The 12,816-nt window shown below is 44.7% G+C and overlaps 1 protein-coding gene across 7 annotated transcripts in view; it reads left to right on the forward strand.

Annotated features, from left to right (window-relative positions):
* POLR3C (RNA polymerase III subunit C) overlaps nucleotides 1–12,816 on the forward strand; it is a 685,095-nt gene that overhangs the window by 616,133 nt on the left and 56,146 nt on the right. For all 7 annotated transcript variants that reach the window (XM_069652779.1, XM_069652773.1, XM_069652781.1 and 4 more), the window contains 4 exons: nucleotides 2,162–2,222; nucleotides 2,574–2,724; nucleotides 9,616–9,717; nucleotides 10,106–10,155. In XM_069652779.1, the coding sequence (XP_069508880.1) occupies nucleotides 2,162–2,222; nucleotides 2,574–2,724; nucleotides 9,616–9,717; nucleotides 10,106–10,155 (364 nt within the window). The remainder of the gene's footprint in view (nucleotides 1–2,161; nucleotides 2,223–2,573; nucleotides 2,725–9,615; nucleotides 9,718–10,105; nucleotides 10,156–12,816) is intronic.

The raw sequence follows: 12,816 nt of genomic DNA on the forward strand, positions 1-12,816 counted from the left end.
ACCATATATTCATTTATCTACAAAGTAGGTAACCCCAAAAAAGAGCACACTCTACTTTACAATTTACACAGTTCAGAAATATCAATGCAGAACAAAATCTACTGTTTCAGCTGAAGTGGGGCAGGAACAAAAAAGGGTTAGACACATACAATCATAGAACATATAACGATAAGCTCATACCTTAAAAGCTTAAAACGTGCTTCCCTAGACAGATAATAAAAGAATCTGTGTTCTAGTGAGCCAGTTCAATTGTAAATAACTCAATAGAATAGGTTTTAAGGAAGTGCAAACATTCCCCTAAAGCAAGACTTTGCTAAAGCCATCGGGTAAAAATTAAATAGTCTGGATCTACTAGGGTAGGGCTAACTCGGGAGTCCTAGGCACTGAGTGGTCCCCAGGCATGAGTCACTGACCAGAACTCCCAACACCCACTGTCAACTAAGGGTAGCTACAAGTATAGAACTTTGTGCACATTGCTTGCCAATGGGAAGAGGAGGGGTCACCAAAAATAATAAACCAACTCAGCCCGAACTGAGATTGGCAAAACTACCACCCACAGTTAAGTGGAGGTTACTAGGGCAAAAAACTCACGGTTTTCATCCAGTTACAGGAGGCCCTGGGTTTGCGGTTACAGAGGTTGTTGTTGGTGTCTGGTTATAAACTGTTTAACAGCGGTTCTAATCTACTAAAAAGTGCACAGTTCCAGGGATCATGCTGCTGGACTAAACAGACGACCATGAAAAGTTAACACTGCGGCTCCCACGTTGAAGAACGAGCCCCGGGACACTACAATTGAAGTCAATTGAAGGGTTGACCTTGCTATTGCAGGCGGTGGAACTCAGGCTCCTCTTCCCAGTGGAGAGCCGCTGCTGCAAGTGACTAGGTTCCTGTCCCACAATTCAGTGATTGGACACTTTTTGGTGCATCTGCGATGTCCCTTCAGTGAGTGGGTGGCCTATGGGATGCTCCAGGGGAGTCAATAGCAGGACAGCAGTGCAGTTACAAATCTGGTTAATCCTACCAGTATGGGGGAGTAAAACACCCCCTGAAGGTGTTCCCTTGTCACTGACGGTCCAGAGGTTCCCCGATTGATGGCTTTGGCAATGCGTGTTCCTCATCAGCTGTACTTCAGCTTTCCTTCCAGGTATTTTTGTAATCCTGTTTCCAGTGGGCTTCCTGCAGAATGGGTGCAGACAGTTTCCTCTTATTCTAAATCAGGTCCGGGAGGGGAGGTGGGGATTGGGGGTGGAGGGGAGTCTGCACCATTCCAAAAGGCAAAAGCTGCCAAACATCTGCCCAGCAACAGATATACCCTATTTGGAATATGAATTTGGACCAGACCATCCAACTCCCTGACACACAAAGCACTGACTGGAAACCCAAGGGCGGAGCCCGCAAAAGTCTATTACCTTATGTGGAACGTTCTTGCCTCAGAGGTCAAGAAACATCTATAAAGCAAGATGCCACCAAAAAACAAGTCTTGTACCACAAGGAACAGACATTTTGAGTATCTGATACTCAAACTGGCCTTATCCCGCTAAAAGGAATGGTGCACAGTAGTGCACTGGAAAAAAAAAGCATAAAACACGGTTCACTAACACCAGCCTGTACTTTACACATCATAGATGTACCAAAATGTTGCCAGATAAAAAGATAATGGGACACAGTGTCTCTGTAACTCTCCACAGAAGTTGTCTTGTGTTACAATATGAAATACAGGAAAAAATAAATGGGATAGAAAATAACTGCACTAGCAGCCTTAGGGACTGACTCCTGCCCACAAAACATGTCAGGACAGCGGCTACATAAGGACCTAATTCACACGAAAAGCAGCCAGAAAAAGTTCATAACAAATATGCTGGGGGTTACATTGAAATCAATAGAGAGAAAGATGCAAAAATAGAACTTTTCCCTTAAACCATATTTTTTGTAATGTAATTATCTAATGTTCAAAACAGCCCTTTTACCGAAAGTCCCCATTTCTAAGTGTTATCAATTTTGGCAGATATAAGATAACTTTAGTAGATAAAGTGGTTTGCTCAGGAGCAAACAGTTTGGTCAAGTGGGATGGCTGGAATCGGAACTTGTGTCTCTTGGTCTTTGTTGTAGGTTTCAAGTCATAAATCATGGTGTGTCCTGTACCTTAACATTTTGTGCACAGACCTTCACAAGGCACTTACATCTTTGGCATCAGCGACCCTAGAGTCCGTTGTCCAGGAGCGGTAAGACCTGTTTCTATCTCTTCCCACTTTCCAGGCGTACTTAGAAAGTGCATTTATCTAATTCACCTTACTGAACTGACTGTAAGAAAGAGGTATCAAGAAAGCGCTCGACATCTGGGGGCAGAGGGGGTCGATGAGACGGATGGGTTAATGCACTTTATACCCTTTCAGATTGTCTGCAGTGGCAACCACTTCATTGCTTTGTGTTCATTTCTTTGATTCTTAAAGGAGAAAAGCCAGTTAATTCCCAAAACGTATATGCTAGAAATACTGCAATAACTTTCTTCAGTGTTTGAAGCACTATTCAGTCACCTTTTTCATTCATTGTTATTTACTTTTCGCCTTTCCCAGATTTGGTTCCCGCTGTGCCAGGATATTCAGGCTCCTCTTGCGTAAGAGGCACCTGGAGCAGAAGCAAGTGGAAGATTTTGCCATGGTGCCTGCCAAAGAAGCCAAGGATATGCTGTATAAGATGCTATCTGAAAACCTGGTGGGTTTGCAAGTAAGTATGATGCAAAAGGATAAGCAAGTATGGACAAAGTCAACAATACTTGCTTTATAAATTGGTTGACTTTCAGTCTTTTGTACTGTGCCAAATGTTAGCCATGGAGATTTGGCAAAAAGAGTACGATAGCCTTTTAAGAGGAGTAGTGCTACTTCAGGGAGTGTGAGTGTAATATTTGTTTTTGGAAGAGGGGACACACACACACACACACACGCACACGCACGCTCTAATTATCAAGCCCAATAGAGAACTACGCCAACCTACCGCCAAAATAATCTATCATCTCACTTTCCTTAAAAATACATTGGACGGTATAACTTCAAATCATCTGAAATCACTGTGGCTTACAGCTGGGAAAATGATACAGGAACTGCTAACTTGGTGTTTCATGAGCTCATCTGTGAGGCAAGGTGTGTGTGTGTTTGCCATGCAGTTTTGGTTTTACTTTATCTTTGTTTCCTTCAGAATGGTTGCCCATGGGCTGCTCAGTGAGTGGCTGAAGATTGATATTGTTGTTTTAGGAAGACCCTGAATTGGTTGCTTTCTTTTATTTGTTAGGCCACTCAGCGGGTCAGATTCAATACTTCTGATACCTGGGCGCTGATCTGCTGTGTGGGGATCGTCTATGATTAAAGGCATGGTCTAGTAAAATTTTTTATTGTCCCAACGGGTCGGTAATGTTTTTTTAAGCCTAAGTGGCTCGATTTTAGAAAACTTTCCTATGGACCTTACCCGAGTTTTCGTCCATTAAATGCACGCGAAAACAAGCACCAGGAAGCCGCCATTTTCTGATAATCCTATCACTTGCCGCATCGCCCTGGCTGACCTGCTTTTGCGGCACTAAATCAATTCCCCGCCCCCGAGCCTGACATTATCAAAACATACATATTCCCCGCCTCTCCCCGTGACGTGACTGTGCTGCGTAGGCAAACGCGCCCAGTCGCCTTCTGCGCGACTCCACACAGACCCCGGAAACCAACACAGATCAACTCACAACACAGCGCGCCACAATTCGGAATATGAAACTGTACTTTACAATGAAACAGCAACACGGTACATTTGGTAAAGTACATTTATTTGACATTAAATGTTTAGAGAATATTTAGCAATTGCCATATAAACTCCGGAAGGCATTTATTTTCTTTTATCTATATCCGCAATAAATAACTGTTTCATCTTGAGTCACGCGGTGTTCCTTTATGGTACACAGGGTGTTCATTTTCGTAAAAAGAATCACTTTGGAAGCGCGGTGAACCGCAAGGCTGTTCCATCAAATAGGCACTAGTCCAGCCTAAAGGGTGTTATGTTGCTTCTAGCCACTAGTACAGCGTAAGGGCATGTGGGCCCTTGGCGATCGTCCCATAATATGGTGATCGTGCTCCAGTTGTTGACACGAAGCTGCAGGTGTCTGCTGAAGAATCCATCCGCCGGTGTCTCAAACAGATGGCAGTGGCAGAAAGGGATCAAATACCTGTTATGAAAACAAAAAAATGATAATTAGTCTCGCTAGCCGAACTTCATTAATATTACTCATTTTATTTATTACGGCCGATCAGAAACTATTTGCTTGCAAGGATAGTTCAATGGAGTATGTTTGTCTATAAAATCAATGCGAAAAGTAACGAGATAAATCGAGGCAAACACACAATGATAAACGACAGTTAGTCTACATGCGTGAGGAATGATATGATATATGATATGGCATTTGTAACGCGCCTATACTCGTGTTTCTAGGCGTGACGAGGCAGGTGGGAACAAGGGCAGACAGACAACGTTCCTACTAGGCCAGGTGTCTTTCTGATCGCGCATGGGGAAGGGCTGTACATGGTTAGTTGAATACAAATTAAATAATAGGGCCAGCTGGTGGCAAGTGCAAGGTAAATGCCGGGAGAAGGGGCTGAAGGATACAGAGACAGTCCCTTAGTGCAGGTAGGCAGTGCAGGAAAAAGTGGCTGGGCCAAGGACCGAGATCGTTGAGACCAGTGGACCTGCATGCCCATGTGCCCACTACGAACACGTGTTACTTGCTTTTCCTAGCTCTTCATTCATTCATTTATTCATGCATCCATTCATTAAATCTTCATTCCGGTATAAAAGCGTGTAAAGATTTACTTACATTATATTTGAAATTTCCATTGTGTCTCTTCGTAATGCAGTCTGTAAAACGGACCGTGCTCTTGACAACGATTTTTCGTATACTGAACTAAACAGAAACTCTAGTTTCTGAATTTACTGCCTTATCATCTCTTACGTTATTGCGCACTCCCTTCAAATGTAGTTCTTTCGGCATGGTTACTGTCTCAAGGTCAAAAAACAATAGACCCTTATACTTCCAGTGCGACTTGTGGGCCTCATCTGGGCGCTGTCCTTTGCATTCTTTATTTGCAACATCACGTAGTATAGGCATCTATGAGAACTTGAAGTTTAGAATCCGTCTATGTAGTGCGCCTCAATGTGCAAATGGGAACGGGCTTCTCTCCCAAATGCCACGGCCCGCTTGGCTGGCGCGTTCTAAGTGCCCCAATTTTGTCGCCGTTGTCTGCGAGCTTTACAGCCCAAATTGAGACATTTAATTATTGGCGGAAGGTCAGGGAAAGTATAAAGTACCACAGGAGTTGAGTTAAAAGTGAGATTTATTGTTTGTTTTATTATTTGCAATACGCAAGCCTCCCCTCCGTTAACAGTGCACAGCATTTACATTTACATGAGATGAGACATGAGAAAAATATATACATACACATATGTGAGGTGAATAGAGAGAATTCAAAGATGACACCCAGCTTGTTCGCCACCCGTCAAGGATGTAGAATGTTCTTGCTTCAGATTCAAGGGATAGTCAAGAAGTTGTAAAGGTCAATTAATGATTGATAATGAAATGCCAATATTAAAAATAGCCATGTAAGCCAACAGAATACTTGAAAAATGCTCAATATAGCACAGTTCCCTGTCCCCATATATATATATACATTGCGTTTGTGGGTTATGAAATGGAAAAAGAATATATTGATAAATGTCATTATTCAAAAAAGTATACACTCATATCAATATCGAAATTATTACAAGGGATAGAACACCTACAATATCTATTAATCCAGTCGGCTACACATTACCGCAAGGCCTAAAGCTGAATCCGGACACTTGACTCACCGGTGGTGGAATGTGGACAAATAGAGTGTGAATAGCGTTTTCGCGCAATTTCCGTGACGTGCGCCGTTTGTTGTTCTTTGTTATCCAAGAAGTTGTGTACATGTCCAAGGAAAAGTGCCGGCTGCAGATGCGGTATCGATCACCCCTCTTGTCCTCTAAGACTTGTTGGACTCTACTCTCCAGCTCATCCAGTGGATATCCGCAATGTCTGACCCATTCTCTTATTCGATCAACAGTTTTCGGGAATACATGCATTGTAGTTCCTTCAGATTTCGCATGGGTCTTCGAAGGGCAACCGCTAATCGAACAGGCAGGCATTGTTGATGAATCTGAAAAGTAAATATCGACATTATTATACAATCTTCAAGAGTAAAGATATGATACAAAAGTAAATGAATCATACAATGATCAATGCAAGGTTTGTTTTGGTCGCAGGAACTATACCAGTTCAATATTTGCTGCTTAGTATTTGCATAAGTTGCAGAAATGTATAATTGATGTGACTGAAATCTGAACATGTGACTCGTCCCTTGGATGTTCTGTCTTGCACGAGAAGGAAACAAGCTATCATTATTGACTGGACCCCCGAAGGATGCAATTTAATCACAATAGTCAGAGATGAAAATAAATAGATCTATTGATAGCATAGCATTGGAAACTCAAGTCAATACCAATGAGACCAATGAACATAGCACTATTTTGTACTCTACTGGAACGCCTTACCTTGACCAACAAACAATTGGGTTCAGCAAGCAGAGCAGTATGTTGCGGGAGAATAGGTGGATGGCCGCAGGTAGCGCACTGATGGGTATGCTCGAAGCGGTCGGTCACAGAGTTCACGGATAGCACTACGACAAGCAGATTAGCATAGATCTCAGTGGTTCCCAGGTAGCACGTTCAAGAGTTGACTTGCAAAGCACAAAGATGTTCTCATGAGACATATCGAGTGGTTTTTAAAGTATTAAAAACTGGGGTGTGTTTGTGAATGAATGACGTATGTATGTCGTGGTATTAGGGGGGCGGCCTGCCTCAGGGGAGGCCTGCCTGGAGACACGGGGTCTGAGGAGGCCATGTGACCGATGGCCCCTTGGCGTGGGACACCTTTTGAAGTGTACATGCAGTTTGGCACCTTGGCCTTTCGCGCCCCGGACAGCCCCCCATGCCAGCGCTCATCCCCGGGTGTGAACCGCCTTTGATAGAGGGGGGTGGGATGGATGGCCCTGGGGCGTGCAGATAAGGCACAGGAAGACTGCTGAATGGAGACACACTTATGTGGATTGCAGGGGGGCGGCCTGCTTCAAGGGGAGGCCTGGCTGGAAACACGGTGTCTGAGGAGGCCATGTGACCGATGGCCCCTTGGCGTGGGATACCTTTTGAAGTGTACATGTAGTTTGGCACCTTGGCCTTTCGCACCCTGACAGCGCGCATCCACTGGCGCGAACCCCCTTTGATAGAGGGTGGGTGGGATGGATGGGCCTGGGGCGTGCAGATAAGGCACAGGAAGACTGCTGAATGGAGACACACTTATGTGGATTGCAGGGGGCGGCCTGCTTCAAGGGGAGGCCTGGCTGGAGACACGGGGTCTGAGGAGGCCATGTGACCGATGGCCCCTTGGCGTGGGACACCTTTTGAAGTGTACATGCAGTTTGGCACCTTGGCCTTTCGCGCCCCGGACAGCCCCCCGTGCCAGCGCTCATCCCCGGGTTTGAACCGCCTTTATATCAATATACAGTATATCGCCTTCATATCAATGATAGTATATCGTTGCTTATCAATAACAAATGCCACATACCGGAGATTCTTCTGAGCACAGACCCACACTTCAACCGGTGTATTATAGTGGCCAAGACCCTAGGGCCTGTATAATCCAATGGTTATTGTTAGTATAGAAATATGTGTGACTTTTATAGAGACATAACCTACTGAAAGAGTTTGAACAAGTGTTATTTAGTGCATGCATTATCGAGAATATGTTATGTTAGCTTAGATAGATAGTGACCACCCTGCACAGGTGTCTGACGTCCATCCTTGAATGGAGACACACTTGATTCATTTAGAAAATCGAGACAAACGTTGTTAAAATATATGTGGTGTTTTATTTTGTATCTTATTTTCATGACACAAAAATAGAAGACTTTAAAGATTATACAGGTCAGGTTGCAGCACAGCGAGAGAAAATCCCCTGTACTGACCGCTGTCACTCGGGAACGTTTCTCTAATGGCACGAACGGCACAGGCGGGTATCACTCTTCGAACGCGGTGTCCAAGCCTCCCGTGAAGCCACCATGTAAAGGAACGATAGGCCACCAGCCTGTACCACCTGTGAAAAGGAATGAAACAAACTGTTTTTAAATGACCCAGATAAGTTTAATAAACGTTTGTTGTCAATGACAATTCTTGTAACTAATGGCATTTTACACGGACAAATGCTATCTAGACAATGCACACTATTGAATGAATTACATGCGTTACAATGATATGTAGATGTAATTTTGGATATAGTAGAAGAACATGAAGTAGGAGTGGCATGACAAGCAGAGTATACTTACTCGTTACTCGGATTACGAGGACGAACAGTTGCTCGAAGTTCGTGCATAAGCACCATCATTAATCTCAACACGGCCCGTGTGAGGCAGGCTGCCCTGAAGTCTGGCAGCTCTGTGATGCATTGCGTCGTGGCTCGCCTTCCGAAATGTAGGCCAGGCATCCCGAGTTTTCTCGGCAGCAGCAGTTCTCCTCCTCGGTTGGCATTAGCTCGCACCGATTGCATGTGCACCAGGTGGAGACGCCGTCCATTCGACTAGGCCCAGGCTCTTCATCTGTTGATTCGTCCTGCCAACTGCCGTCCGAATCCCCATCGTTTTCGCGTGCTTCCCTTTCCAGTAGTTCCTCCTCGGTATACTCGGGCTCGTACATGTAGGGCATTATTGTAGCCATTGTGTGTTGAACAAACTAAAATAATTTATAGCGGTGGTACTGGTATCTGTTCACACGGGCTACAAGCGGCGAAGGTAGCTGACCAGAGCACTGAAACGAGTCACAGAATACTCAAAGTAACACAGAGAGAGGAATGGAATCGAAAATCGGCTGCTGTGTGTTGTGAAACAGTCTGTTTATACTTATTGAGGAGAGAGGCTTCCAGCCATTTCCATGGCCACACGTCATTAGCTGAAGCGCAGCGAGAGACGTGCTTTGGCGTTGGGAAATGGGCGGTACGAGTCTGCTGATGACAGGCTCAGGGGCGGGGGAATTGATTTAGTGCCGCAAAAGCAGGTCCGCCAGGGCGATCGGGGAAAAGATAGGATTATCAGAAATTGGCGGCTCCCTGGTGCTTGTTTTCACGTGCGTTTAATGGACGAAAACTCAGGTAAGGTCCATAGGAAAGTTTTCTAAAATCGAGCCACTTAGGCTTAAAAAAACATTGCCGACCCGTTGGGACAATAAACATTTTTACTAGACCATGCCTTTAACATTGTTGCTTCTTCCCTTCAACATGTATCATCTGCCACTAATAGAGTAAACTCGGCACTTTCTAAGGCAGCTTCAAATGTATGCCAACCACAACAAGATATTGATGAAAATGAATGGGTCTCGGGGGAGTTTTTTTGTTTTGTTCATATCTTTATTTGTTTCAGGTTGGGGGCATGTGGAAAATGCGATGGGAGTAAGAGTTCTGGAAAAGTGAAGACATTGCCAAGCCAATATTACAAAATGTCCTTTTTCTCCTTTGTTTTTCACCAGGAGATCCCCAAGACCCCTGACCACGCCCCATCTAGGACTTTCTATCTGTACACAGTAAACACCCTTTCTGCAGCTCGCATGCTTCTAAACCGGTGTTACAAGGTAACACAACTACAAGTTCACATTAGCCTACTTGAGTACCTGCAAGTTAACAGCATGTTTTGTTTCAACATATAATACAAAAGTATTCTAACTCCTTTACTGTGCCTTTTTGTTTAGGACTACATACACGGTATAAAAGGATTCCTTATGGGGAGATTAACTTTAAATGTAGCACAAGGGATTTGTTAATGTTCTCATGTTTACCTAAGGTGTCATTGTAAAGCAGTGTTCTGATACAGGAACCAATGTAACCTTGCCACTTCAGCCATATTGGTGGCACCTTTCTTCCTTCACTCCTGCAAGCTTCTGCTTTAATGCCTAGTCTCTGAATATAATCGTTCTGTTTGTTGCTGCACTTCTTACTAAAGTGTGTGTTTTATTATTACAGACTGTTGCCAATTTAATTGAAAGAAGACAGTTTGAAACAAAAGAGAACAAGTGAGTAAAGCAGGAGTGCTGAATGTACCCCATCTATTGCCTTAAGGATGTTGTCACATGTGGCTTTGAAAAGCAGAGACCATAATATACATTTCAGGTGTTCAATACTTTCCGAGATTTGTCAATTGGGATGGGAGGGAAAAACTAAGGGGGTCCTTAGTGTAACCCTCGAAGTCCTTGTGGGCTCCCTCCATCCTAGCCAGGACATCCCTACTTCCCCCACAAAAACTTACAAATGAAAGACTACGGACCAGTACATTCTGCTCCCCAAATCTATCCTAGTCTCAAGGGAGCACCTGAAAACCTGGCCCTTTTCTGTCTGACTTCCTTTGGCTATTCCAACGGGTTCCTAACTATGTCCCCATAATGCTTGTTCTCGTAGTGTCTTGTGCTGTTTCCTCCACACACATTCTCTCTCACATCCCCTCTCCTATCCTCTCCCTGTCATTTCTTGTCTCCTCTCCCCCTTCTCCCTCTACTCTCTCTCTCCTCCCCACTATAATCTTCCTATGACCTCTTTGTGTCTCTCCTCTAACTCACTTCACTCCCTCCACAACTTCCTCTCTGCTTTCAATCTTTGCTTCTTCCTTTCTTTATCCCCCTGTACTCCTTCAGGTCTTCTCACACTCCTTCCTTTCCCTCTGTCTCTTCTCTCCCCTTCTACTAACTTCCTGTCTCCTGCTCTCCAACCTCCCACTACTACTACCTCCTCTCTCCTACTGCCCTCCTCCCTCATACTGCCCTCCTCCCTCACTCTGTATGTAACACTCTCACCTTCGACTATCTGTCTTCTCCCACTTTCTCCACTTTGACACTCTCTCCCCCACCACTCACCCACATGCACTCCTCAATACTCAAATTCGTACACCTCTCTCTCTCTCTCTCTCTCACACACACGCACCTTTCCACCTTCTGCTCTCTAATGCCTGTTCTTTCTGTCCTCCCACTCTCCAACTGACCTCACCCGAACACCTTTCCTCCACCTGTGTGAGTATAGGGATTTTATATTCCACCTTCTTCTGGTTTACCCTACCTCCTGGATCCCATTGGTTTCTTGCACCACCTGGTCTCTTGGGCTAATCTTCCCCAAGATTTTCTCCCAGTGGGTGGGTTTCTGTTCCAGAGTGTTTAAAGTGCCAGCTAGACCCCACCCCTTTGTGCTTTTTAGATACGTGCCTGTGGAGCGACACACCATGCCTTTGGGGGCAGTGGGGGTCAGACTCCTCTTGCCAGCACAACAATCACATGGTCTTCACTGATGGGCTGCTTATCTCTTTTGAGTTGGGAATCATAACGGTTGTCCATTAGCTTCAGCTCAGATTGTTCTAGACGGGAATCGTACAAAAATGTCGACCTGGGAACTGCTACGGCCGAAAATGCCGACTTTATTTTTCTTTTTAACTTCTCCCTTACACCATGTATATATATGTGTGTGGAGGTTTTAGAGTATTATATTAATATGGGGGGGCTGTGGGGGTCTCCCCCGCCTATATATGTGGTGTAAAGGGTTAAAAAAAGAAAAAGTCAGCATTTTCGGCCGTCGTAGTGATCACATAGATGATCCACCAGAGCACCACAGTCCCTGACTCTCCTCCAAATCCAATTCTGTCTGTGTGTATCAGCACCTCTGTATTTTCCGCTATATCTGGCAGTGGTTGGGTAGATCGACTCAAAGTCAGGAAAGGTCACTGGTCTCCCCAGACATAGCCACGATCCCGGTCCTGTCACAATGTGCATACAAACTTCTAAGTGGGCTGTCATTGTAGTGTGGCCTCGGACTCTTGTCAGTTGCAGTGCTCTGGGTGTCTAGTAATTCTGCCTCTTTGTGTTGGATATGCACAGAGACTGACAGCAAGGCTTTCCTGGGAGCAGGAGATCCTTGTGGGTTTGACACTTGACAGTGTCCACTAGGACAAGGGACGAAATTACCGGTACTCAGTTATTTGTGCTTGGTACAGGTAACTGGGTACAGATACCAGGCAGAGGTTTGTTGTTGGAGCAGGTCTTGGGACCAACAGAGCTTCGTCACAATTCCGCTTCAGATTGTCTTCTTCTGTGCTTCATTCAGGGCTCGACCCCAGGTTTAACAAGTTAAGGATGCATACCCTCAATTTACATGGGTGATTTGTAGCTGAGGGGTTAACTCTGCTCCCAAGCAAGGGGGTGGGGGTTTCTTTTAAACTTTTGGTAGCCATCTATATTATTGAAATTGCTGCCACATTTGATTGTTTCTGGCTTTTTCCTGGCCTTTCTATTGTGTGTTGCTTCAGGCTTGAATCTGGACACAATTCAAAAACAGGTTGCATTTTGCATTTGCAACTGCAGCCCTTACTTTCTAAGGCAGGACTGAACCATGACCATGTATGGCAACATTCGTGTCACACTCTCATAGAAACAAAATCTGGTTGTTGGATTATGTGCAATATTTGCACATGGAAGTAACACCTGGTCCCACTAGAATCAAACAAAGGGTTTCACCGGATAGTGGTTTCCACACAGTTGTGTTGGGATACTCACACAGGGAAACGGGGTGTCTAGGACACCAGTCTGTGAAAGGCTTAAATACTAAGGACCTTGCATCAGAGTGTAGGAGGTAACTTTCAATCTTGCAAGCCTTTAGTAGATCGAAGTTAATCCTGGGGTACATACTGTGACACTTGG

The sequence above is a fragment of the Ambystoma mexicanum genome, chromosome 1p, assembly GCF_040938575.1.
Source record: "Ambystoma mexicanum isolate Mex_15411 chromosome 1p, UKY_AmexF1_1, whole genome shotgun sequence".
In the NCBI taxonomy this organism is placed as follows: domain Eukaryota; kingdom Metazoa; phylum Chordata; class Amphibia; order Caudata; family Ambystomatidae; genus Ambystoma; species Ambystoma mexicanum.